The sequence below is a fragment of the Fundulus heteroclitus genome, chromosome 1 (genome assembly GCF_011125445.2).
Source record: "Fundulus heteroclitus isolate FHET01 chromosome 1, MU-UCD_Fhet_4.1, whole genome shotgun sequence".
In the NCBI taxonomy this organism is placed as follows: domain Eukaryota; kingdom Metazoa; phylum Chordata; class Actinopteri; order Cyprinodontiformes; family Fundulidae; genus Fundulus; species Fundulus heteroclitus.
In genome coordinates, this window is record NC_046361.1 from 31,524,986 (window position 1) to 31,551,757 (window position 26,772).

At 39.3% G+C, this 26,772-nt stretch overlaps 1 protein-coding gene across 1 annotated transcript; it reads right to left on the bottom strand.

Moving 5' to 3' along the window:
• Positions 1-1,968: 1,968 nt before the first annotated feature.
• On the bottom strand, positions 1,969-24,082 carry opn7d (opsin 7, group member d). Its single transcript, XM_012875487.3, has 6 exons — positions 23,737-24,082; positions 7,874-7,964; positions 7,622-7,784; positions 7,263-7,390; positions 6,793-7,127; positions 1,969-5,630 (listed from the first exon to the last, which is right to left on the bottom strand). Exons 2-6 carry the CDS (start codon positions 7,962-7,964, stop codon positions 5,154-5,156), a joined length of 1,194 nt encoding a protein of 397 aa, XP_012730941.2. The 5' UTR covers positions 23,737-24,082; the 3' UTR covers positions 1,969-5,153.
• Between the last annotated feature and the right edge of the window lie 2,690 nt (positions 24,083-26,772).

Consider the following 26,772-nt stretch of genomic DNA (forward strand, 5'->3'; position numbering starts at 1 on the left):
CCCTCTTTTCTATCGCATTAAATGTGTATTCCTGATAATATTATTTATTATTTCTCAGTAATAAGCAGCTTTGTATCTAAGTCTATTCTTAGTGCTTGTTTGTTTTTTGTGCTGCCTGCAGGAAGGGGAGTTAGCAATTTTTTTTTTTATTTCTGCTCAGCTCAAGTCTAGCAGAAGAAGATCCCTTCAGGAGACGGGTGATATAGCAATATATATTATATTTCTTATATAATTCTACATCAGTTTATGGATTTCTAGCTCCGCAAAGCAGTACCTCCCTGGATAAACAGGCTTTATGTTTCACCATAAATTTATACTAACACTCAGAACTTCTCAGCCGAATGCTCAGCGTACAGGTTCATCTCGCATTAGATTAGTCATCTCATCTATTTCTGTGATTCAATTCGAAAAGGGAATATCATATAGATGCACTACAAACAGAACTGTATGCTTTACAATAAGTGTCTATTTATTTATTTTGACTCTTCTGGTTTACAGCTAATGAAAACCAAAATCTCAGTTTTTCAGAAAATCAAGATATTTTGTAAAGCCAATAAAAAGGATTTTTAATTTGCAAATATTATGGCCCACTCAATCATAGGAAGACCGCTGACTTTGCAGTCGTCCAGCAGACAGCGATTCCCTCACTGAGGCGGACAGGCCACACAACGTTATTGCTATTGTTTGCACGGAGTGGATGTTAATGAAAAGGTAAGTGCAAGGAAAAAGTAGGATAGAAAGAATTGCAGAGGCAATGTACGTTTATGTGTATAGCACATATGACCTACAAGACAATTCAAAGTGCTTTACATGATGAAAACGTACAGAATGAATACACAGAGAAATGTACATGTGCAGTTATAAAAAAGGGAATTAAAGAAAGGTTGGACTACAGACTGAAATTAATGGCAAAGTGAGTAAACTGCAACTGAGTCAGAAGTTTAAATTCACAGATACGTAGGCAGGATATGGACTGCCACAGTCCGAGGGAAGAATGGAGAGGCCCAAAATCTAAGCCGCCTGCAGTCCAGCGGGAGGATTTCAGAGTTCTCGATGATTAGGGGAGCCATGAAATCTGCTGGTGTTGGTCCACTGGGTTTATATATCCAAAGACCCAATAATGCAGCAGAGCTGAAGGCCAGTATTACATCAACTTAATCAGTCAGCAGAACCCCAAACTTATTGCTTCAGTGCTGCACTACATCGATCCAGTAATTCAAGCAAACTGAGATCAGACAAGTACTGAGTCCATATACTGTATAGTACATGGACATACTTGTCAGTAGTTGGACATTTATGTTTTGTAAATATGTTTTTTTCCCTCTCGTAAACCCCAATGTTAATTTAGAGTTTTCATCACCTGTAAGCCATAATTATCAAAATTACCTGGAAAAATTATTACGTTATTAATCACTCTATGCCCAGTGCTATCCATATAAAGTTTGAGTTTCACTGCTTGAACTGAATTACTGAAATTAATGATACTGAGCTGCACCTGTATTTGAAAATGTTGTCTGGGTTTTCCCTAAATATAAAAAAATATGTATTTTTCATCTGCTGAACATTCATAATGTGGCAAGGGCAGTCTTTTCTCTACAAAAATACAGCCCATCTCTTTATTTTGGACCTTTGTGTCCTGGTATTCTTTAGAATAAATAGCTGCCCCCTATATGATCAACACAGCCCTTAGGGGAAAAAAGAAGAAGTAGTTTGCTGAATGAAATTGAAAACCCATGATTCTCAATTTAATGAACAGTTTCCTAAGCAACAGCAAGTAAAAGTCTCAAATATTGACTTATTTATACAGAAAAAAGCAACTATTTGTGGATTTTCATCTTTCTATTTAACAGCTTTACTATGAGTTTAAACATCGAATGAAAAGAAAGATTTTTGTGGATCTTTTTTCAATCCTCCTTTAAAAGATGAAAGGCTCTCCCTATTTCAGGAGAAATATAACATAACAAACCCTGAAGTTCTTCAATTCTTTATTAAATAATTTCTACAATATTTTATTTCTAATTTGTCAATAATATCTTTACATGCACATAAAGCCACACAGCACTGTACCACATGGAAAAAAAGAAAAGAGCAGATTTAAATATAGCAAAGTGCTGTTTGTCATTTCTGGGAAAGCAAATTTTTGGGAGCAGCATGCAGGATATCAGATACAATCATTTCCTCAATTTAAATGGATCTAAGGAACATTTTTTTCCCTGTTTAAAGCTATTCACATCAGCTGCTGGGAAAGATGAGCAAGACATAGATGAAAGGAGCAACAGTTTAATCTCGTTTCCATATCAGATGAGTGGCCTTGATATGTGTGAATGATTGCTTAAATAAAAACATTGAAGCAATAATTAGGGTAACTATATTTTTTGTCAGTTTATAAACCACTTTGGAAATTACATTTTTAAAAAATGTTAATCTTTCCCTGGTTTTTGCTCTGAGATTAATATAAAATCAGTAAAACATTCCTTGTTATCATGTACTAGATTGCAGATGTCTTTCAATTCTTACTTAAATAATGGATCTCCATTAACACAAATCATCCAATATCTTCCAGTATCTAATCACAGTTTGAATGCAGTTAGCCTGCATGATTGTGCTTTCACTATGCACAGATCAGAATCAGCCAATTTACTGTTAATTGGCTCTGATCAGTGATTGGCAGGTCAGATTGTGAAACGTCAGATTGTTTTTCTTTCCTATTCATTAAATGCAGGAACTCACTCCTTTACACTGTCACGCAACATTTTATTTCTATTTTATGTGTTCACTATTCTGTTTCTAGTTTTGGTTTTGCTGCAAAAATCTGCCACAGATGTGTTTTTTTGGACAGGTTGAAAAATTTGACAACATGAGAGCCGCAGGCCTCACACGGCAAGTTCACTTAAGGCCCAAAATTCACACCCATGGCAGATTTCATATTTATTTCATTACACTTTTTTAATTTAATTTAATTCAGGACTCTGGCAACAAAAATGTGTCTGTTGAACCAGTCTCCCATCGCAGACATGAAGCTGTTGGAGAGCTGGAGAGCTCATTCAGTCACAGATTGCTGCATCCTAGGTACATAGAGGAGTTTAATGGTGAATGGGAAATGGCCAGCACTTGTATAGTGCTTCATCAAGTCCTGAGGACGCCAAAGTGCTTTAAACTACACTCAGTCATCCACACATCACACACTCACATGCTGATGGTGGTAAGCTATTTTGTAGCCACAGCTGCCCTGAGGCAGGCTGACAGAATCGAGGCTGTCATTCAATCAGCACCACTGGGCCTTCTGATCACCAACAGCAGGCAAAGCCGGTGAAGTGTCTTGCCCAAGGACACTACAACTGAGACAGTCAGAGTGGGGGTTCGGCAACCCACCGGTTATAGGATGAACTCCTAACTCCTTGTGCCACCGTCGCCCCACATTATTGCAGATCCTTTCTCAGCAGCTGTTACAGTTTATAACCATCAGTGCTCCCAGCAAATTCAATATGTGTTGACATGGCTGCTGTTATTTGCAGTTTTTCCATTTCTTGTACACAGTTTGTTGTCTCTTTAATGCACAAATACACTTGTGCATGTTGTGGTTTTTTTTTTTTAATTATTATCCTTCTCAGATGCATATTCCATTTGAATCGGAGTTTGCTATTTTTAGTAACAGCACAGTATTTTTATATTGTAAATTTGCCCTTACTGTACAGTCACTTATACCCTATTTTCTGTTTTTGTATTTGTGTTAATCTGCATGCTCCAACTTGCCTGTCAATGATGCTGGTACACACCAATTTCCCCACTGAAGAACAGTAAAGGATATTTCTATTCTATTTCTATTGTATTCTATTTTGACAATTTATCTTTGGTTAGGAACTCCAATTCTTGGAGGTTGGAAGGCCACCTTGCATCACTCCAATCTGTAGCTGGAATGACAGATTAGATCAGATTCAAGTGGGTAGTCTGGCTGGGCCTCCAAAATTAAGTAAGTAAATTAAGTAAATCTGCCAGGGGTGTGAATGCTTTTAGTTTTAACTACATGATCTCAAGCTACACTTTGCAGATGCTTCACTCACCCCAGGATGCTGGAGGCTTGAAACTGGTGGCAGCAATTTCTTTCTGATGTCTTTGGCTTACTATCTAACCACTTCTAGTACACATTCGCTATTCAGAACTTAAGCCAGTCAGAAACAACACCCATACATACATCAAAACCACGACAGAACATGGTGTACCCCAAAATCCCCATGGGGTCCTCAGGGTTAGACCCACACTTGTTTACTGCTTCAATGGAAACCAGAAAGAAAAGGGGGTAACAGAAGCTGCAAAAACAAAATCAAGAAATGTTTCCATATCTGCATCAGATGCTCAGAACTGGTATCTGCATGAAAAGCTTGATTGGTGGATCTCTAACAGAAAGTGAATGAAAGTCCAACAGTCGACATAAGAGTTAGAAAATCCTCTTCAAACAGAAATAGCTGACTGACTGCTGGTGACAAAGCCCCACAGATCCATGAGCTCTCACTTCTTCAGTAAATCTTTCTTTTTGTGTCAGGTACTCAAACCCCTGAAGGCTTGAATGGACCATGATACGTGTGTTTGCTCCGTGCTACCAACACACAGCAGCTGTCAGTTTGATTTTATCTTTCTTTTTCCATGGATCCCAGTAACGATGAGGACAAAACATTCACACATGACTTTAGGTCAACAGAGCGTTGGGGGTTTTAGGCTGAGAAACACTTTACAGCTGTACATATACCTTAATTCTTACAATGTGGTCGCCCACGTTTCGTTGTTTTCACTTGTTACCTGACAAATAGTGTTTCCCTGATCCAGCAGGAGCACCAATGTCTTATTGTTTTTTTTTTTTTTACATTTTTGGAATCTTCCTAAACGTCCGTTGGTTAAAATAAAACCATTTGCAACCTTCCAGGTTGTGCGACGTAAACCTTGAGACAAACATAAACGTCTGAGGCAGGTCTTTTCTGATTGACCCAGACCAGTGCAGATTCGTAATTTCAGTCTTTTGGGACTCTGAGTTCATCGTCAACCCGTGGAGTCGCTATGGTTTTAACTATTAGTGGGGAACACAAGTTAGAACAGGTCTTTTCTTGTGTTTGAGCGTGTGTCCAGAGTTGTCTGCTTCATGCGACCAGAAGATCCTGCCGTTAGATGAAATCAGTTTCTGGGTGGTCTGAAAGCTGACTAACTGTCACCTCTGTGTAGGTGGATCCCGTCAGGATGCAGGCAGTCTTTTGCGGAGCGGACGCATTACACAGCGCTGTGTTCTCGGTGTAGTTCAGACATGCCCCGTAGCTCTCTTGCTGTCCATTTGAGAATCTCGTGGAGGCACTCGTGTCCTTGTTGCGCTGTGGAGTAAAGCTAAAACGTTCTTGGGGCTGTGGACTCCCCCTGTAGATCATCTGTCGCAGCACAGACGTGTCGCTACATAAACACTCCCGGAAGTTGGGCTTGCACAGCAGGTAGACCATGGGGTTGTAGATGGTGGAAGATTTGGCGAACACCGCGGCCAGGGCGAACGCAGCAGGAGGGACACGTGTGGCGTCTCCGAAAGCAGCCCACATTGCTATGACGGCATAAGGGGTCCAGGCTCCCAGGAAACCTATGCACACTGCTATGGACAGCTGTGGAAAATGCATCAACACAAGCAGGTAAATACACACAAATGCTAAAGAGAGGCAAAAAAAAAACATAGCCTCATAACAAAATGCATTGCAAATGTATTTCAACCACAGAACTTTGTCCCATTCTGACCAATATTGCCAACCTGCAACCACAAACCTTAGTGTGTTTTATTGGGATTAAATTTTTCTGGTTTATTTTGGCTTCATCAAAAACATTTACCTTATCAGATTACTGACCTAAAATCCTGTCCCGCGCAAAAATCTAAAAACCTAAATCCAACTTTTTGTTTTAAGACTCTCCAGCTGCTGCAAGTGGAATGGTTTGTATTTTTTTAGTTTATGAATGCACTATTTGAATCTATTTTCAGTAATAATATATGTTTCTATTACAATCGCTTATTAAAGGGAAACTTTATTATAATAACGTTTATTAGGTGTAAGAGTGTAGGAGTATGGTATATTTATATAATATAGATTGGTGCAGTTTTATGATTGTATATTGAAGTACACTGTATATTAAAATTATTATATGTAAGTATTATATATAGGAGTAAATAAGTGTATAGTTCTTCCTGCTCCTTTTAGAACTGATTTCTGTATATATATCTTCTCTTGTGTTTTTATGTCTTTTTTGTTCAAAGTTATTATTCGACATAAACTTTCATTCATTCATTTATTCCCTCTAAATTACACGCTTGAAGACTAGTTAGATGCCTTCTGATGCGGATTGGTTGAACTGTATTTTTTTAAGGTATATTATAGTAAAGGGGGGTGAATACAAACACACTCCACTTTTTGAAATTTTTTTTTAAAGACCCCATATTCCTGCCATACCACTTCATAGTAATGCACATTTTGTTGTTTGTATATTGCATAAAGTCTCACTGAAATACATTAAAGTTTGTGGTTGTAGTGTGACAAAAATGAAATCGCTTGAATACTTTAAGATGCTTTATTATGAGAAAAGATTGATTCCCATGTCAGTCATCTTTCTAACTGTTAATGCTGCTTAATTATGTAAAATACATCATGAAAAAAAGATAAAGGGAGTGAAGAATTTTTGTGTTATCTGAGAAATCTTTTGTCACATTCTTTAATCCTGTCGTGTGCAAAACCTGAACAGTTTGATGCCTCTGTATCAGTGGTAGCAACATCCTCCGACCTTCACAATGAGAGCATGTGCATTGGTGGTCTTGGTCTGCGGTGACACATGCTGCTGCACGGCCTGACGGGACCCCCGCACGGTCAGCAGAATGAAGCTGTAGGAGAGGAAGATGACGGCGCAGGGCAGTGCATAGCAAAAAACAAAGAGGCAGACGATGTATGTCAAAGCTAAAAGCTCCTGGTTGGGTGCGTGCCAGTCAATGCAGCAGGCCGTGCCATAAGGTTCAGCGCTGTAATGCCCCCAGTGTGCCAGGGGCCCCAAAGCAAACACAGATGCGTAGCACCACACCCCAGCCACCAGGAGGCGGGCATGTGAGGGGGAGAACTTGTTCCCTGTGAGGGGAGATATAAAAGGGACTTTGCTATTGTAATGTTAGTTTTTTTCCCCTCTATGGTGAACAGATTTTAGAAAAAAAAAAGGTCTGTCGAGTTAACAACATTGTGCTCGTTTCATTATTGTCCCCTCACCATAGGTAGGGAAGCAGACTTTAAGGCAACACACCGAAGAGAGGGCTGTGAGGTTTGTCAGGCTGCAGAGTCCAAACAACACTCCACACATGGCATAAAGCTGGCAGGTAATTTCCCCAAAAAGCCACCTGCACACATGAACAACGAGATGGAGATAGGCCTGCAGCTAAAAAACAAAAAAAACAAACAAACAAACAAAAAAAAATCACTTCCAACCGGATGATGAATCTCTACAATTTTTCTGATTAAACAGAAAAACAATCACAAGTCGGAAGCAAATTTTTCTGTCTGTCGTTTCTGATTAAAATTGATCTGTGGTTTTCTGAAACAGAAAGAAAAAAAATGGGTGCAAGAGATACCTGTGTGCAAAAGCTGATGGTATTGCCAGTGGAAACAAAGACAGCGTCATCCCAAGGTCGCTGATGGAGAGGTTGATGATGAAGAACTCTGCCGGTTTCAAAGTTGATCTCTTGTGATGAGCAACGAGCAGTAAAAGGCAGTTGCCTACGAGGGACAGTACACCTTCGAAAAAAGAAGACCGGATTTGCGGACATACTAAATGTCAAGAAACATATGAGCACTGCGCACATTGGATCATTGTTAGTACTCACAAAACAAGCTGTAGAGGGAACCCATGAGGATGTCATGCTCCTTGGAGATGCTCGAGGCGAACAAAGTGGCTGCGTCTGAAGCATTTCCCATCTAAAATGTTTACACAACCATATAAATTAGATTATCATTAATAATGCTTCAAATGACTGGAGAACTTGTTTACTGAGCCTCTTAAATAGACTAATGTTGAAGGCTTCACTGTAAACAGAAAACAATCAAATACAGTCATGGTAGAAAGAATAATATTCAGATTTGACATTAGGGTTTTAAATGTTCTGCAGTAATAAAAAAATATTTTTTTTCATTATTTATTAAAAAGGCACTTAGCCAAATTTAAAATGCTGTGCACAAAAAACAAACAAAAAAAACTCAGCACATCAATGATTGAATAAAACCAGCTGGATTGTCTTCTGTGCAGCTTTATCAGTCTTTCACATTTTAACCCACCTTATTTAAAAAGTGTTGCTTTTTTGTTGTATGACCCAGACTGGGTTAGACTTCAGCTGTGAGCCAAATGGTTTCACATTGACTCTGAAGGTCTGTACACACCAGGAAAGTCCTTTAGTATGCTTGTTTGGTTTGGAACATAAGCTGACTTTATTTTTTCCGCTGGTGCGGTTTGGTTATTGTACTTCTTGCAAGTGAATTATAACTTGTAAACAAAGCCCCACGTATGATGATCATTGTTCCCATTAGACACAACTTACTATGGCCGGGCGTAGCACAGACCAGGAATCAGAGGGAAACTGAAATACCGCGTACAGCATCACTGTTTTGCACATTTGTGCTGTTATTACAGCTGATAAATCATCGTGAGTGGCAAAAGCAGCTCATTCAACGCAGGTTTCAAGAAGTCTTTTAAAGCTCATTAAACACCAAAATTTTTTGTTTGAGCCATTGTTTTATAGGTTTTCTTCTTCAATATTAGCTTTATTTAGATCTCTGCTTTTGTTCAACACTGTTTCAAATGTATAATGTAATTACTGTCATTGTACTGTGCCAATAAAAACTAAGTTGACCTTGACTTTTAATCCAATCTATAAGAGTTGAATACCATCAACTACAACTGCTGACAAGCCTCCACCACTGTGCTTGACAGTTGCTTTGAGGTGTCTGTCCTAACATGACATTTTTGGTTTACATCAAAGCTGACTACTTCGGTCGCATTGGTCCAAAGGAAATTGTACCAAAGCCTAAACTTTCCACCTAAACGTACATCCACACACTGAGGAAAGGTGGCAGGTGCTCAGCTACGATGAAAATATAGAGCATCTTGAATGGAGAAAAAGGCTCGTAGACGGCAGAACTCCATGGTAACAGCGCCGGTGATGATGACACTGCAAGGTGATGCTTGGAGCACTTGGCTCTTTATCAGACACTTTCAGTCTGACGGGGAGCCAAGTGTTTGAAACATCACCTAGGTGCAACGACATGGTGTAAGAAATGAGGAGGATTGGACTCCTGCAGTGTCATGGTAACATGTTTACTGAGGTTAACAGATGCTAAGATGACGCTCTTCTGTTTTTTTTTTTGCAATTCCTCTGACCCCGGGATAAATTTCCTTGGGACGGTTTTGGGGATATGGCCTATTTGTGATGTTTCTCAGTATAGAATTAAGTACTTTAAATACATTAGAATCAACTGTATAAACCTTATAAGATTGATTTGCAGCAACAAATTGCTTCTCTGACATCATTGCTGATATCCAACCTACTCGCCATGTTGTTAACATAAAAACGAGTCTACAAAACCAAAAAACTCCTGTTTTAAAGAGGGGGTGACTTTGATAAAGTGTATTTGATTTACAGCCAATCCCTGCAACATTCTCCCTTGAAAGCAATAATAGGATGTACTTAGTTTTTAACATGCACTATTTTTTTTTATATATTGGCTTCTGTTAAACACAACAGTGGTGTGGGATCTGTTTGCCTTTTTGTACCCTGGAGGTTAGATTTAATTAATTTTAGAATCTGGTAAAAACCTGGGGCCTCAATATTAGATTTCATACCAGAAGTGTAAAATAATAATAAAAAAATGGCATATGGCAAAAAAAAAAACACTGTAGGGTATAGCACGACTAGGCAGGGTTTCCAAACGTTTTGGCTCGTGGGCCAAAATTGTCCCACAGCAACCAAACAATTGCTGTGAATTTTTTTTACCATCTCTACAAAATATGGTAGGTATAAATAAACAAATTAGACTATATGTATTTAGTCAATTTACAAAAATTAATTCCAATCAGGAATAAATTTTTGTAATTAACGCTCCTTTTATAGACTGAAAAAATGCGCGACACAGATGGTAAAGTGGTGAATTGCAGCCACACTGCATGATGATTCCTGTCAGACGTTCACTTCATATCAGACAACATCGACTTTATCATAAACACTCAAAGCCGCAGCGCTATGCATGCTTGCACTAGTGAATTTTAAATATACGTAAGGATCTTTCAAATAAATAAATATGCCTTTAAGCCAACTTAATTCGTACATTAAAGTCTGCACAACGGCAGAGTTTTCTACCGTCCATCACGTGTTAAAATGTCATCCAACATTTAAGACAGCAATAAGATACACGTTTTAACAAGTTCTTTTAATGTGAACAGCAGACATGCTTTTATCTTTGATTTACGCATTAACAAATGGCTTTCTCTCATTTTTTTTTTTTTTTTGCAGTTTCTGTGCTCTTTTCTCCGTGGCTGCCATTGTTAACCATGTAATAACAACTAACCAGCTGACTAGTTTCAATGTACTTTTAAAACATTCATGAGGTGCTTTGCATCGACCATTTATGGTTGAATCTGGGCGTGTAGAGGGCAGAACATGAGGCGTAACCAGGTACACAAACATTCAGGTACAGCTGTGATCTATGTATGAACTGAAATTGCTTGCTGCTGTGCGTATGCATGGTTTTAATAAACCTTCATTTTCGGCCTTTGGGCTTATGCAAACTTTTAGTATGGATCCTATGTACTCTTTTATAAATGAGACCCCTGATCACTTGTACGTTCTGATATGTAGAATTATATAATTAAGGTAGGTTACCAAACCTGAACATTGCTGTAAATCAGTATACCTGTGTTACTAAAAGCTACAGTAATTAAAACCACATCAGTGGTAGAGTAGCTTGACTTTTATCTCTCAGCTTTCCTTTGGCCAGGCTGTGTTCCCCTGCTGTTTGTTACTCAATATTTGCAGGCCTGCATTATCAGATATAGAAACAAATGAAAAAGATTTTCTTTGAATAATGACAAAAGAAATAATCCCTGGAAAAAAAAAGATGAATGCCCTTTTGTTTTAAATCCAAATGTGCTTTGCAGGATTGACAGATGGAAAGAATTACAAAACCTGTGCCTTTTAGCATTTGCAGCAGGTGCATGTGGGACTGAAAATACAGCGTCTACAATTCATCATTGTTTTGCTCTGATTTATACAGGAAAGTCAGTGGATATTCAGTTCTTTCATCACATAAATGCAAGGATTCAAATATTTACCCATGTATATGACATTTTAACCCTGGCAATGATCAAAGAAAGAACCAACAGAAAGCTTAGTATTGCACAAGGATTTTAAGGAGTTAGTAAATTAACTTAATATAGTGTTAGAGGAATTCTGTGTCTAGTGTCTTCTCAGCATCTCTTCAAGCACGTCTCAGACACTTAAGCTCCTACTTATGAGTCAGACTCCAATTTGAGGCAATCTGTGTTCCCTTTCCAGGCTGTTTTCAAACTTGCTGATTGTTATTCAGAACATCACTTTGCTTAATGGGAGATTGATGGGGGGAAAAAAGTAATGCTGGGAAGAAAAGCACAGAGCAGACCCCAATGTGGAGAGACATACTTTGTATCAGAAATGATGTACAGATATTATTGTCTCTCAATGACCTAGGGAATCATGCAGGACAAAGAATCAGACTTATTGTCATGCCAGTCAGTAGACTTGGCCATGATGACGTGTCCGGTCTGTCTGAGAGGAGGAGACCCACAGAGATATATAGTTATGGCCAGTTTGTGTGCCAAAATACTGGACCCCTCGCTGCGCAGCAATTGAGAAAGTAATACCTGGTTCTCCAGGTTTCACTGGTTCACACACAGCCAGAAGGAGACAGCTCAGCATATATTTGAAGTGAGATCTCCTTCTTTTAATCCACCTAACTCTGAAAGTTGCTTGACATGCCTTCTGTCTAAGCAAATCTAACCACTGTCTGGCCGGCAACACATGCGTCCTTTGCTGGTGAAGATTCTCAGTCATCCAGGTCATGGTCATTCCAAAAAAAAGTAAAAAATGGGTGATCAAAACATCGTACCTTTAAGTCAGCCCAATAACAACCCTAACGACTCCTCGATACAGAGGAGTGAACCAGTTTCGGTTCAATCTGCTGGCTTAATGGCTTTAAAAACTGCCCATTACTAAGGGGTGTATTTGCATGTTGTCTACGCCATTACAAGGCCTTTGTTTGGGCAGTAGTATAAAGCTTGGTACTCCACATTACAGACTTTTTGAATTGAGAAAGCTTCCTTGAGAGGAAGCGAAACGTCTTCAACTACAGAAAACAAGTCCAGTTGCTTTGTTTTTTAACTTTTTTTGGAATGACATGCGTCCTTTCCGGCGTTTCCTATAACTGTTTTAGCCTAAGTTGAACCTGTCGTCATGCTGTATGCTTCAGTTTAACCAACTGGTCCAGCAAAATCAACGAGCGTCACCCAGCAGGAGAAAAATGGATGCGCCGTTGCAGGATTTCAAAACGACGAGAAAAGCATTCCTACCAAAGGGCGGGCACCTCTGTTGGGGTTAAGCGGTTTTAAACTCTTTTCAGTCAGCAGGTCACTTACTTCCTTAAAACATCACACACTGAAATATTTGAGAGGCCGCTCATACACAGGTTTTCCGTTATAATCCAGAAAAGTCTGGAATTTGATTTTAGTGCGTCCTGCTGTACCTCCTTTTGTTGGTCCTTTCTGTTTCAGTCCTCGTTTCCTCTCTTGTGCCCTTTCTTACTCTTTTACAAGTCTTTTTTCATTTCTTCCCTACTTGCTTGTGTCCTTCTATGCCTCTTGTTTCCTTCCTACACTTCTTGTGTCATTTGTTCCTACCTTGTAACCTTTGCACAACCCCATTGTTTCTTGTCTCCCCCCTCGTCTCCTTCCTTCTGTCTCACCTTGTGTCTTCCTTGTGTCTTTCTTTCCTTCAGTGCACATTTCCTTTCTTTTAACACCTTTTCTTGTGTTCATCATGTTCTACCTCCTTGTGTCTTTCCTTCCCTCCTTCTACCCTAATGTGTGGTCCTTCCTTTTTCTTTTCCTTCTCTTTCATTCTTAGCTTTTTCTCGTTCTTTCTTTCTTTCAGGTAGCAGGCCTGCAGTCAGGCCAGTCTCAGCTTGCCAACTGTGTCTTCAGAGTAGCTCGTCTCTTTTGTGGACTAGAGGAATGTGCAGAAACAGGCGAGGTGAGGCACATGGAGAGATTTTAGCTCATAAACTTTTTATCCTTTTTTTTCTTTTTTTTTTTTGTAAAGCACATTGTGGTTTTTGACCTGCGAAAGATGCTATATGAATAAAATGTACTTACTAACTTACTCATAACATTTGTTAGTATCACATTAAAGGATCCTAAAACCAGGTGGATGATGCAATATCTCTTTGTGCCATACTCCAGGTCTATGGAAATCCCTCTGGTTTAGTGTCATGCTGTGTCAGTTGTGAAGATTATTGACTTTGGCTGTAACAGCTAGGCTTCCTGCTTCTCTCACTAGTTTCTCAGCTGCTCAGAAAGCTTACTAAACCTGACAGAGCCCATGATACAGGGTGTAAAATGTTGACACTTAATTGCAAAAGCTAAGATCCTCAGCCAGACAAGCTAATGGTCTCCATTTAAATGAGCTTTGGAGCTCTTTAAACAGGGGAGAACTTTAAAAAACATTAACCATCTTTTATTTCTCTTTCAAGCCAGCTTTGTTTTTGTCAGATGGGAGTCATTCCTCTCTGAAATGCTCTGGAAAAATAGGAAACATCTGTATAAGGCCAAGACTTTTAAAATAAAAACATTCCCAGAACTCATAATAACATAATGTTTCCTACAGCCCCATGTGGTGACGACTGTATTATTGTGGGATTTCTAAAGCAGATTTGCAGACAAACTGGTGACCATAGAAGGAATTTAATTCGGTATTGCTGTTTTTTTTGTGTTTTGTTTTTTGTAGAGAGCCCAGGATTTTAGACGGAGAAAAATGTTTGCTCATTAACCCAACAAAACATCTTCTGAGAGACCTGAAAAGGACTGTACAATAAGCCTCTTTTGCATGATGAGCTTGAGTGATGTTTGCATGTTCTGCTGGTGCTCGTGTGCATCTCCATGTACTCCAGCTTCCTCCCACAATCCAGAGACATGCTTGTTAGTTCAGCTGGCGGCTGTAAATTGCCCTTGGGCATTAGTGTGGTTGTGTGTCTCTGTGATGGACTGGTGACCTGTCCAGGATGTACCCTGCCTGTCACCAAATGATGGCGAGAAATGGACACCTGCGACCCTGCAAGGAGAATGGACAGATGTAAGCTATAAGCTGTCCTAAGCTTATAGCTTCTTTTTGAAGAAAAGACAAAGCTGCCATCAGTTGTGTGCTCACCGTTAATACTTATGCTAATGAGACATTTTAGTCTTTAATTATAAATAGATTCCTCAACTATGGCACAAAGCCTGCCTGTTTATACTTTAAAAAATAATAAATAAAACGTGTCTTAAAAATATGAGCTTGATTAGTCTTTGTAAAAAAAAAAAAGTTATTATAAAATAAAATTTGGTCAAATTCAAACATATTTTAGTTATTTAGGTGATTATTTCCTTGCTGACGCAGTGAACCATCAAATCTATCCTATAAACATGGCACTAGTCTCTGTCCATCAGATGTTTTATCCCTTCCAGCTCCGTAGAGAGAACCTGTCATGCTAGGAGGATTCAGCTCCTTATTTATCAAGTTCTGTTCTGGATTATTTTCTCCTAAATCTGCTCGTCTTAGAGCTTCTGTGCCTGGATAGTGAGCCGGATTTTTGGTTATTTTTATTGTACCGCTGTTAAATGTGTTTGATTTAACAGGCGATCTCAATGAGGTGTCCTTAAAACTAAGCGATAGTAAAAGATTGTTTGAAATATCAAACGTCATGCGTTTCACTATAAAACCTGCGGTGTACATGAACACATCAGATTTAACCCGTCACCTACAAGAACTGCTTGGAGCTAAGAGGAGAGAACTGAGTCAGAGGAAACTCGGAGAACCCAGAACCCAGCAACCCAGATCAAAGCTCTGCCGGCCGGGTCGGGGCCAGGATCCATCCCCCTATCTAGGCTTGGTTATAGTAAATAGATTCATTGTATGTTTAGCGTTTTATGTTTCTCAAGTCTTTTTGTAAAGTCCCAGTAAAGTTTTTGTTTTGGCTGCTGTGAGAGGCAATTACTTTTAATAATATTTAAATTTTTAATCAGTTTTTATTTTGTATTCTGTGCATTTGTTTCCCTAGCCATAATTTTCCCTTTTTAGCTTGTAACCTGTAAATGATAGATAATCATTAATAACCTTTTTAATAGTGTCATTAATAAAGTGATCAGGTCCAAACATTTAAAATAATATTTTCCAGCGATGATAAGGATAACAGCACCCAAAAATACAAAGTTTTTAGTGACAGCCAAAGCTAATTGTAGGGTTTATCTGTATAGAAGTATATCTGTTTGAGTGAGCTTGTATATGTGAGGTTGTCCATAAGAAAAATGCTCAATAGGCAAGGCAAGGCAAATTTATTTATATAGCACAATTCAGTACAAGGACAATGCAAAGTGCTCAATAGTGGTTGTGAGGAGCCAAAGACTCATAACCATACATTTGAAATAATAATATACGAGAATAGACACTGCACACACATTTTGCACTCACCACACACATACTATACTTCCAAACAAAGAGCAAGCTCTCTGTTGCACTAGAATTTTTTTCACTGGTTCACGATGGAAAGTGGACCCTGCAAAGGTAAAGAATGGGGTTGATATAGAAGCGTATGTGATGCAGATTGGCTGAGGAGGCTTTAGGTGGGCAGGCGTTCACCAACAGAGACACAGAGCAATGCAGAGCCTTGCAAAATTAGACGGCATTCAGAAGCTGGAAGTATAGGTACCGTTTTATGTTCGCTCAAGTGAAAGGCAAAACGGAGCAGGATGGGTAGATAAATAAAACAATGGAGGGTTAGTAGTTAGTCTGGAATGTTATTTGAGTTTTTAATAAATGGTCAGAAGGAGGCAAAGCTTATACTTTTTTGCTATTGTTTCTTTTAGGTTAGTTTTACAAACGGGTCCTTTAGTTTTGTGCTTTACTTCTTCAGTGGTAACTGTCCGGCACGTGTACAGTGCTTTACCCCAAAGCACTTCACACTACATTCAGTCATTCACACGCTGACAGTGGTGTGCTACATTTTCCAGGCACAGCTGCTCTGGGGCCAGCTGACAGAAGCCAGGCTGGCATGCATCTGCGCCACCGGGCCGTCTGACCACCGGCAACAGGCAAAGCGGGTGAAGTGTCTTGCCCATGGACACAACAACTGAGTCAAACCGGCAACCCACCGGTTACAGGACGATCTCCCTAGCTCCTTAGCCACTGTATGCTGTAATTTATAGCCATCATAATAATGAAAATTCTTGAAGTACATTCTACCTTGTTACTGTCTGGAATGTTTTGACACAAATTTAATTTTAAAACATTTAATATAATTTATAGCCAGTTGTAGCCTATTAATTTGTAAACATTTTGAGTTCGAAAGCATCTAGTTTGTTTTCTTACTTTTATTATAAACACTGAGCATAATGATAATCACAACTACATGAATATATTATAATTGATAAGTGTCTTGGCTCTTGACTCGCTTGTCCCATGGCCACACGCACTCCAGTGGTATAGATTAGTGTACAATGTTTTCAGATATTTAGTCCATTTAATTAATTATTATGCACATTTTATTTAATAACTGAACTCAGTAGTTTTTAAAGCTCCAATAACAAGAAAGTAATTGAAATTAATTGACATTTTAGATTGTAAAAATGTAACTGCATTGTTACTTTACCTAGTAACTAGTTACTTTCATAGTGCAGTAACTGAGTTAGTAACTGAGTTACTTTTTAGGAAAAGTAACTCAGTTACTCAGTTACTATATTTACTTTTTTAAGGTAACCTGACCAGCACTTCTTGGTGCAAACATCTGCTATAAAGTATTTGCAGTCAGTCTTTTACATTATTGAGGTGACCCACTGAGCAATGTAGAATTGTTTCTTCTTTGTAGAATTGTTTTAAATCAGGTACATTTGATCATCTTCCTGAATTTCCCTAGATCAGAGCAAGATGCGTTGATTTTCAGATTGTTGAGCCTAGTTCATGTTGTCAGGCAGGTTCTATGTAAGTGACTTCTGGCTTATCACAGTTAATTCATGGTTTAAGAAGATGGTTAATTACTTTTTCACATAGGCCTAATTTCAATGAAAGGACATCATTAGTTGAAAACTACTTATTGTATTAACTCTGATTATCTTTTATGTTAAAATTTGTCTGATTATATGAAAAAAAAATTCAAAGTGTGTTTTCTCACACCACTGTGTGTGTGTATGACATTCATTCATGTATGTTAATAAAGAATAACACAGAATATCAGACAACGCTACTTAGTCAGGAACAAAAATAGGATAAAATTCAGAAATTTACCTGTGAAAACGACGGCTAAACATGCATTAAAAAAATTAAAATAAAGGAAAGCAGCTGAACTCTACCCATTGTCTACTCAGACCATAAGTAAAAAACTTAAGTAATTAAGTAAATAAGTAAGTATATTTATCAAGCACCTTTCACAGACAAAGCAATCACAAAGTGCTGTACAGAAAACCAACAAAACAACAATTAAAATAAAATTACAAGGCCTGTTTACAGTGCCTATGACTGTGTGGCTACGGTGTCCAGTTAATTGGATTCCTTAATTGAAAGAAGGAACAAGAACTCTGACCTCCAGATGGTGACACTAATGGTAAACCATGTTCTGCCTGCTGTCCGTGCATAAGAACCCATTGGTTTATTTTTGATTGACACTTACATCTCAGCCGCCCCCGTCCCGGCGCTCCTAAAACATGGAACGTTCTGAGGTAAATAGTTTGAATCATCCCTATACAATTTATCTCTGCTGTCAGGAGGACGAGTAATCTGCTCGGCGTGAGTTTGCAACAAGTTTCACCGGCGCGTGTCATCAATGCCGTGACATTTATGATGGCGCTGAAAATAGGACTGTCACTCATAACCGTTAACCGTCTGTAGTGGGCCGAAATGAGCAGCCATTTAAAGGCTGACAGTTGGGGAGCTCAACGGAGACCACATGCAGGATTACTCCAGCAGTGTCGGGGCGTCAGCATGATCTCGGTCCATGACTTGCATTTAAATATCATCACTATCAGCATAATGTTTCACCTTTTGTTTAAGTGGTGTCAGTAACGATAGCAGTGATCGTAATTGTATAAACGACAGCAGTGATTACATAATCATTGTAGTGCCACAGTATGTTCACGGCCAGCCCTCAGTGTTTGTGCCTTTGACATATCTTGTGTTTGTGTTTCGGGATGTTACGTGTCACACTGCATCTTTTACGCTCGGCTTGATTGGGCTACCATGCCCCCTGGGCACTTACAGTGTTTTCATCAGCGCATCTCTAAGGCTGTAACTAGCATTTTTATGCTTTCCGTGTTACTTTTCACAGCCCATCACAGAGGACAAACCTGTAAATCTAACAATCACATTTAACAAAGCTGCTGTAAAATGCCAAAGGCTACCCAGCCTACGTCTCATTGTATCACCTGTTTGTTCGATAAATAATTTTGTAGGCTTATGATTCACAGCGGTATAAAAAATGTAATAGAAAGATGTTGCAGATACATATTTGGTTTCTTTGTGGCATATCCCCCAGGGCCTGTGGAGACCTTTGAGAGATTAAAGTTGACTGTATTCACCCTGGCTGCCTCTTCAACTGAGAGGGACTGTCAGTGACAAGCAAATGCCACAACTGTATAATATTCACACAAAGCTTCAGCAGCATGACAGGGCCATCGGAGGCAACTCCTTCTAACATCGCCAAGCGTGCCGCAACATAAATTATATAATGACTGTGGAGGGTGATCACATGATGCAGCGTGCACCTCGTGTGTTTAAGATGCAGAAGCTTGACATAATGTAATCAGACTTGGAATGGGTTCTCAGCAGGGTTGGATTCAGGTTTGGACATTGATTTCTGTCATGTACAAAACTAAAACTAGTAGCACCGACTGTCCCTTCCCTCACACCTCAGGCTTAGGTTTTCATGCATATGACCTTTACCACAGATTTGATTTTTAGAAATAAATAATGGTATGAACTTAGGGGAAGTCAATAGTTTAAATACACTCCTCATTAGCTTGAATGCTGTATTGACTTTGGGCTTTTATTCATTTAATCAAAAGCTTCTTTGTTTGCAACTAAAACTGTTAATGCCACACATTTGAATTTATGATGACTGTTTTGCAATTTACATATAATTATGTATATGACCTCAAATACATACGTATGGCCACCTAAATCTTTTAATAAGTGACGCTGAAGGCTCTTGCGGGTGCAGAAGGCTAATCTTTTTGAGTGGTCAGTGTGACTGGTAGGTGTTATATAAGTTCTGTCCATTTACAATTTACCGGTTGTCTGGTAACTTGACTGATCCACTGCTAACTAACTTTTTGTTTGTAATTGTGATGACTGAAGGTCGTACTTCTCCTTCCTCCACATGGAAAGGATTGAGTTCAGAGCACCCGCTGGATTGGTGCATGCTCTGAACAATGGGAATGTTTAAAGGACCAATAGGGGACATTTCACCACTAGGTGGGTTGTTGACTCCCCTTCTACACCGTTACCACGTATGTGCATAGTTGCAAAGGATAAATACAAGGAAAAACAGCATCACCTTTCAGAGGAACATGTCTAGCGAAGAAGTAAATTACTCATAACTTTATAATGCTGTCAGCAAGAGAACGTTGTAATGCTCTGGACGTGCTGTTCACCATTTTGTGCCCACGCTCTGCTCTGATGGGGGCATTTTATGGGTAGGAAGGGGGTAAAGGTTGTTTTATGCTTGACGCATGCATTTTCGTGCGGAACTGAGCCGTGCGGAACTGAACTATAATTTTTTTTTCAAATTTTCAGCCAGTCTATTTTAGGTCTCTGTACTTTATTGAAAATTAGGTTCATGACTAGCTAAAAGTGATGCGCCGTCTATTCAGGCACTGAATATTTTAGTTAAATGCTTTGGTTTGACTCCAGCTGCTACATGTCAGACTAAATATGTTTTATACTGTTAATATTTCCGTTATAAAATATTTAAAATGTGAGTTTATAGAAAATGTTGTTATAAAATGGATTGTGGGTAGGCCTCAGAGCAACTGCTCACTGCATTAAGACCCATTTTGTTTAAATTTTGTGGGTTGGGGGGACCTAATAAAATAAAAATTTTCAAAGTGGGCACAACAGAAACAAATTTAGAACCACTGGTCTACAGTGAAGCAGAGAGTGTCAGCCAAGAAAGAAGGCCCTGTAGGCCTCAGAGCAACTGCTCACTGCATTAAGACCCATTTTGTTTAAATTTTGTGGGTTGGGGGGACCTAATAAAATAAAAATTTTCAAAGTGGGCACAACAGAAACAAATTTAGAACCACTGGTCTACAGTGAAGCAGAGAGTGTCAGCCAAGAAAGAAGGCCCTATACTTCAAGGTGGAAACCTTCAAGCTCAACTGAAATTTTCTGCTGCCCACTTGGTCATGCCATCTGGAGAAATATTTTATTGTCAGCCGAGACAAAGATGGATCACACAAAGTGGGAGGAGTCAGGAAGCAGGAGGACTACCTCAATATTCACTATCTTTATCTTAAATCAGAAGCTGGATGGTTGAAACTCTGACATAATTTTGTTCCAGCAGACCGAATTCTAACCTCCTGTCATGGCCTCTCTAAAATCCTAGATCTGAGAATTTGCAAACTCGCCAGCAGAACACCAGCAGAACAACCAATAAAATAAACTTAACGAGCTATGCCAAGAAGAGGGTTCAAATATCTTACCAGAATAATGTTTTTTGGTAGCGACAAAATGGTCATATACATTGGTATTTATTCAATATCATCTGTAAATCTAATTCTTCCACCTGTATTCTTGTTCCAATCCCTACAGCCTTGCTCAAACCCTGCCTTCTAGCTCTCCTTCCTCTCACTCATCACATACCACTGTATTGGTTCCTACCCTTTTTCAAAATCGCTATTATCTGATACTGAAGAAATCTGGCTCAGACCCCAACAAATACAATAATCTTTTCCCCATTTCTGATTTCCCTTTTATCTCCAAAGTACTTGAAAGAAAAAAAAAACAGTTGCCTCTTTCACATCTCTACTCCCTCCAGCTTTCTTAGCTCCTCCTCTTCGGTTCACTTTACTGTTCCTCCTGCCTGCCTCAGCACCATGGGGAGCAGAGTTTTCTCCCACTCTGCTCCCAAACTCTGGCAAGGCAAGGCAAATTTATTTCTGTAGCACATTTCAGTACAAAGACAATGCAAAGTGCTTTACATGATTCAAATGTAGGAAAATAAAAATAATAAATACAGTTGGAATAAAATGTAGAAAAAAAATCAAAAATAAAACAAGTGAAAATGGAAACCAGAAGCAAATATTAAAAACAGTTGGACTACAAACTTAAACTAATGATGTTTCAGTAAAACAGTTTAACTAGAACAGTCAAAGGCAATCCTAAACAAATGTGTTTTTAATCTTGATTTAGAGCACTTTTACAGTTTTCTGGAAGTTTGTTCCAGATAAGTGGAGCATAGGAACTAAATGCTGCTTCTCCATGTTTGGTTCTGGTTCTGGTTCTGCAGAGTAGACCAGAGCCAGACGACCTGAGTGGTCTGGAGGATTTGATACACTGATAACAAGTCTGTGATGTATTTAGGTGCTCTGAAACTCTCTCCCTCCAGACATCCGCAATACTGACGCTCTCTCTCAGTTCAAGTCTAAACTCAAAACCCATCGGTTCAAGAGGGCTTGCTCCCCATGACGACCTGGTCATTGTAACTTTTAACTCTTTATTGTTTTTATGCTGCTTGATTTGTACACCGACATTATAAGGATTATAAGGCGCACTAAATATTCTTCCCAAGTGTGTAATATCACTCCGGCCTCTTCGTACACAGCCCTCTGACAGAGAGCTATGCGTCTCTGTCAGGAAGACAAAGTAGTTGGACGACACTGCCCTGTTTCTAACATAAGGCCAAAATAAACATAACTTTTATATTGAATTTCCTTACTAGATTTATTGTAGCCTGTATTCCTGCCTAAAGGCTCCCACATACTCAACGTTTTACTCTTCATAGTCAAGCGTACTGTTGCCTACATTTCTTGTGGCAAATTCCTACAATTCTTAGACTTTCTGCCAGTGGGACGAAGCGGCGGAATGGATGGTAAAATGTGTGATTAGCTAGCTGCACACCTGTCAGTGAGACAGAGAGGGACTGTGATGCTGCAGGTCTATGTGATTGCCTGCTTGGATTTTAAGTGCGCCTTATAGTCAGAAAAATACGGTAAACAAAACCTATAATTATCATATTAACAATAAACTAACCTTCACTGATAGATTTCAATTAATTAATTCAAACGTTTGGACCCAATTATTGTTTTAAAATTAATTGACATTGCATGTTGTATAATCATTCCACCATCAACAAAGGACTTTTAAAATTAAGCATTAAACCCCATTATTAAAACGACTTTCTTGTCCTTGATCAGTGTCATTGACTTCTGACTGGAAGTGTCCAAACTGTGTAACAACACTATTAAATACATCAGAGTAAGCCCATTAGAAGTAGCTATAAATGTTGGCGCTTGTATCTTGTTCCATCAATGCATATGGGATGACATCCACCTCAAGGAAACGACGGGGAAAAAAATGATTTTCTGCTTCACCAAATGACTAAAACGTATTCGTTTACATGGGCACAGAGCAAGGGCAAGAGAGGAGGAGACTTAAATAAAGTTATCGTAAATATCCTGCATGGTTTTTCCTCTTTTCCTTTCTACCTTTTTTGTTCCATGGTGATCTTTGGATGTCAAGGGTTAATCACTTTGTCAAATTAAGTTGCTTGCAGCTTAAAGCAGCACTTTGCCATCACAATCATCCTTTGTCTTCAGATATTGAATTTCTGTTGACAAGCTGAAGTGAAACCCACAACCATGTGTTTGTGCAGACAGCAGCAGCAACAACAAGCAGCCTCTGTCAAACAGTTACAGTGTAATACATGCCGCCTGAGATCAGGTCGACCAGCTGCGTTGGAAATGGTCTACCGTTGTGACGATTTCCGCTCGGGCTGAAAGCTCAACAGGAGCAGCTGTTTGTTACAGAGAGGTGTAATCAGAGCATCTCGTCACTAATCCTGCACGGGGTCCCGCTCCGTGTTCTCTGAGGTCTCTGACTTCATTTAATCATCAGTGTTACAGGAAGAACAATCCTTTCTGTCTTTACTGAAACAGTGTGTGAAAGCTCTATGCTCTATACTCTTTCAGCACCATCAGATCGTTAGATGACAAACACTGATCACAGACCTTTTTGCAACTAATCCCCCTGAAATATACACAATACATTTTTTTTCAGCTTCATCACCTTTATATTAATTTTGATTCACTCTATCCAATCAAAACAACATAAACAAACTCAGGAATCTTCAAGTGCATCATCATCATCATCCTCATCCCTGATGTCTAAAGTCACCGTTTGGCTCTGGAGACACACATCCTGCTGCTTACCTTCCAGGGAGGAATGGCTTGTCCTCAATTAAACTCATGGAGGCCAGGTGGAGAGCCAGACGTGAAGGAGATGAGCTTGACTAGCCTCTGGGAGAAAAACGGAGAAGAGGCAAAGACGGAGGCAGAAACAGACAGGAGGGAGCGCGGGACCAGTTTCACGCTGACGCTCAGGAGTCCAACAGAGGTATGCTCTTCCCAAACGCTGACGCGGACAAGCATGTGAGCGTCCAGGTGGACGAGCGCTGGCTCCGTCACGCAGCGTGTGCGCTCCTCATCCTCGTGGACATGCACCCGAGTCTGGCTGATGTACAACGAGAAGCTCACAGTGACGGCGGGCCAGAGAGAGAGGGTGGAGGAGGAGAAGGGGGGAGGGAGAGGGATCAACATAATACTGTGAAGATCGGCTACTTTTCCTGCTTATTCTCCTCTCTTTGTTTTGTTTTGAAGGACTGTTGCTTAAAGTCTCTTCTTCATCCCCTACACTGATTACTCCTGGTGACCACAAAGAACATACGTAATCATTATAATCAGCTCCCTATTCTTTTTATGTAAAGTAATTTTGAGTTGCTCTTTTTATCCCCAACTCATTGTGTCCTTTTCACTTCTGACTTAATTGAACCCAAGTGGAGAACGCCCAAGTTGCATTTATAAAATTTCACGTCTATTAGATCATTTATTGAAGCACCTGGAATTGAGCTGCAAACCTAATCACCACGGAGTCACTGCTAATATTCTGTATATTTAGGAAATTGAACAGCTAAATAAGAACATTTACATTAAGTTCACATTCTGGAATACAGTCATACTCAATAAATAGGAGTGTTATGGTAAGGTTAATTTAGCTCAGTAAATGATATACATTATTTAGATTAATTATACAAATGGGTGTTTTTAAGCCTTTATTCTTGTTAATTATGATTATTTTCCATGAATTAAATCACTTTTAAGATATTGTGAGACAAAAGGAGAGTAAGAATAATCACATCACTGATGGACAATGTCTTCCACCCCATGGATGGAGCTGTTGCAGAGCTGGAGAACTCCTGCATCTCAGATGCTCAAAGGAGAGTTTGCGCAGGTCGTTCCTCCCAGCCGCTGTTGGACTTTACAGTCTCTGCTGCTCACAACAAACTCAATAAGTGTTTTAAACACTTATTGTGTGGTTGCACAGGTTCAGATCTGATCAAGAATCATTTGCACTGTCTCATAGATGCTAATGACCGTTTGCACACGCTTTAGCTTCTCTCAGGTGTTTGCTTGTACAATCACGCTTGTTTCATACTTTTCTCACGTTGTTCTGTAAATAGGATGCTGTCTTTCATCTATTTGACTTGAATATTGCATTTTCTTCCCCAATGTATGCATTTTCTCCTGAATATGCCGCATTATCAGTTAATAATTCTGTGATATTCTCTTTTTCCTCCTTTCTAATAAGTTAATTCTCATCTGCGTTAGAACTTAACTTTAAATTGACGTTTTTATTCATAATACTTGGTGTGTAACTCTGTCTACGTGTTTTTTTCCCCACTATAACACCCAAATTTCCCCTTTGAGGGAAAATTAAAGTATTTCTACAAGGTAAGGATATTACATCAGACTCATAAAAAAACATTTTTAACACAGAAATGTGAATGTAAAAGTTATTTTCTACTTTTAATCTGACAAAGAAGCCTCATCCGAAACACACATTTTGATTTATTGAATATGGCTGTATATCCGACTAATCTGCTGTCTGCTATTGCTGCCAGGGCCAGCTACATCATTATTATCACTTCCACTTAAATAGAAATAGAAACCTTTTTTTCCATTTATTTCCATTGCTAATGCTATTGATTCGTCTTCCTCCTGTTGTGTAGATAGATTTTAATAACTTATGATTTGGTTTTGGTACAATTTGGACATGGAGACCAGTGGTGTGTATGTAAATTATTTTTGAATTGCAACAACATACAGAAAATAACAGTGCCAGTATTGCAATTAGTGCATTACAGTCAGTTGCTTTAGCCTCTGACAGTCAGGTAAAAAGTGAGTGAAGCTTTTTAAAAACAAGGAAGACCTTATAGAAGCAACAGACATTATCAGTACAAGCCAAGCTTTGACCGAGGGCTCATATTTTAGCTCTGCATGAGGACAGGTTACAGCGCCTTGCAAAAGCATTTAGACCTCTTGAAATGTTTCACATTTTGTCATGTTACAACCATGAACCATGGTGCACACTGACAGGCCGGGTAAGGAGAACATTTATTAGAGAAGGAGCCAAGAGACACACTTTAACTCTGAAAGAGCTGCAGAGATCCCCAGCTCAGGTGGGGCAATCTGTCGACAAGACAAGATGAGCTGCAAGTCCTCTGCAGTTTCTAACAGGTGTTTCTCCAGGATTTACCTAAATTTAGCTCAGTCCATATTCTCATCAACCCTGGCATGTTTCTCTGACCCTACTGATAAAAAAGCATCCCCACAGCATGACGCTGCCTCCACCATGCACCACCATAAAGACCACTAATGGCAAACTCCAAACAGGACATCTCATTGCTTTCTTTCCAAAACAGCTGTGTTGCTTCACGCTATAAACATCTAACCAGGGCCACGGTGAAATGGTGTGATTTATACCAAAGCACATTCAGGTGTTAAAATAGTCTATGTATCAAAACCCCAATAACACACATCAAAGCTTTGTTTGCAACATGGCAAGTGTGTAAAAAATGAAGGGTTATGAATACTTTTGCACGGCTCCTCCATAAAAATGGTCAGTAAATGGTGACTTTCAGTCTCTGTTTGACCGTCACACGCTTCTGCCACTGCCCGTAAAACACATCTTTGATCAAGTGCCCATCACTCATCTACATGTATGTCATATTTCTTCTAGTTGTGTACCTTTTTTCATCGAGTTTATTATTGGCATTTGAAGAAATACACAACAGATATTTTAATCTCAGGTAATTTGTTATGCACTGCCGTCTGGTACAGCCCAAGCGCTGCATCGATGCCCTGCTTCCCCGCTGTTTGTATGTGCAAATCACTCTGATTTGTGATTGT

Bases quoted from the DNA above. Each gene is read 5' to 3' on its own strand.
- opn7d (XM_012875487.3), bottom strand. From the start codon at position 7,964: ATGGGAAATGCTTCAGACGCAGCCACTTTGTTCGCCTCGAGCATCTCC. The intron at 7,128-7,262 runs GTGAGGGGACAA...CTCCCCTCACAG, and splicing joins AGTCTGCTTCCCTACCTATG to GGAACAAGTTCTCCCCCTCA. The intron at 5,631-6,792 runs GTCGGAGGATGT...CATTTTCCACAG, and splicing joins CACATGCTCTCATTGTGAAG to CTGTCCATAGCAGTGTGCAT.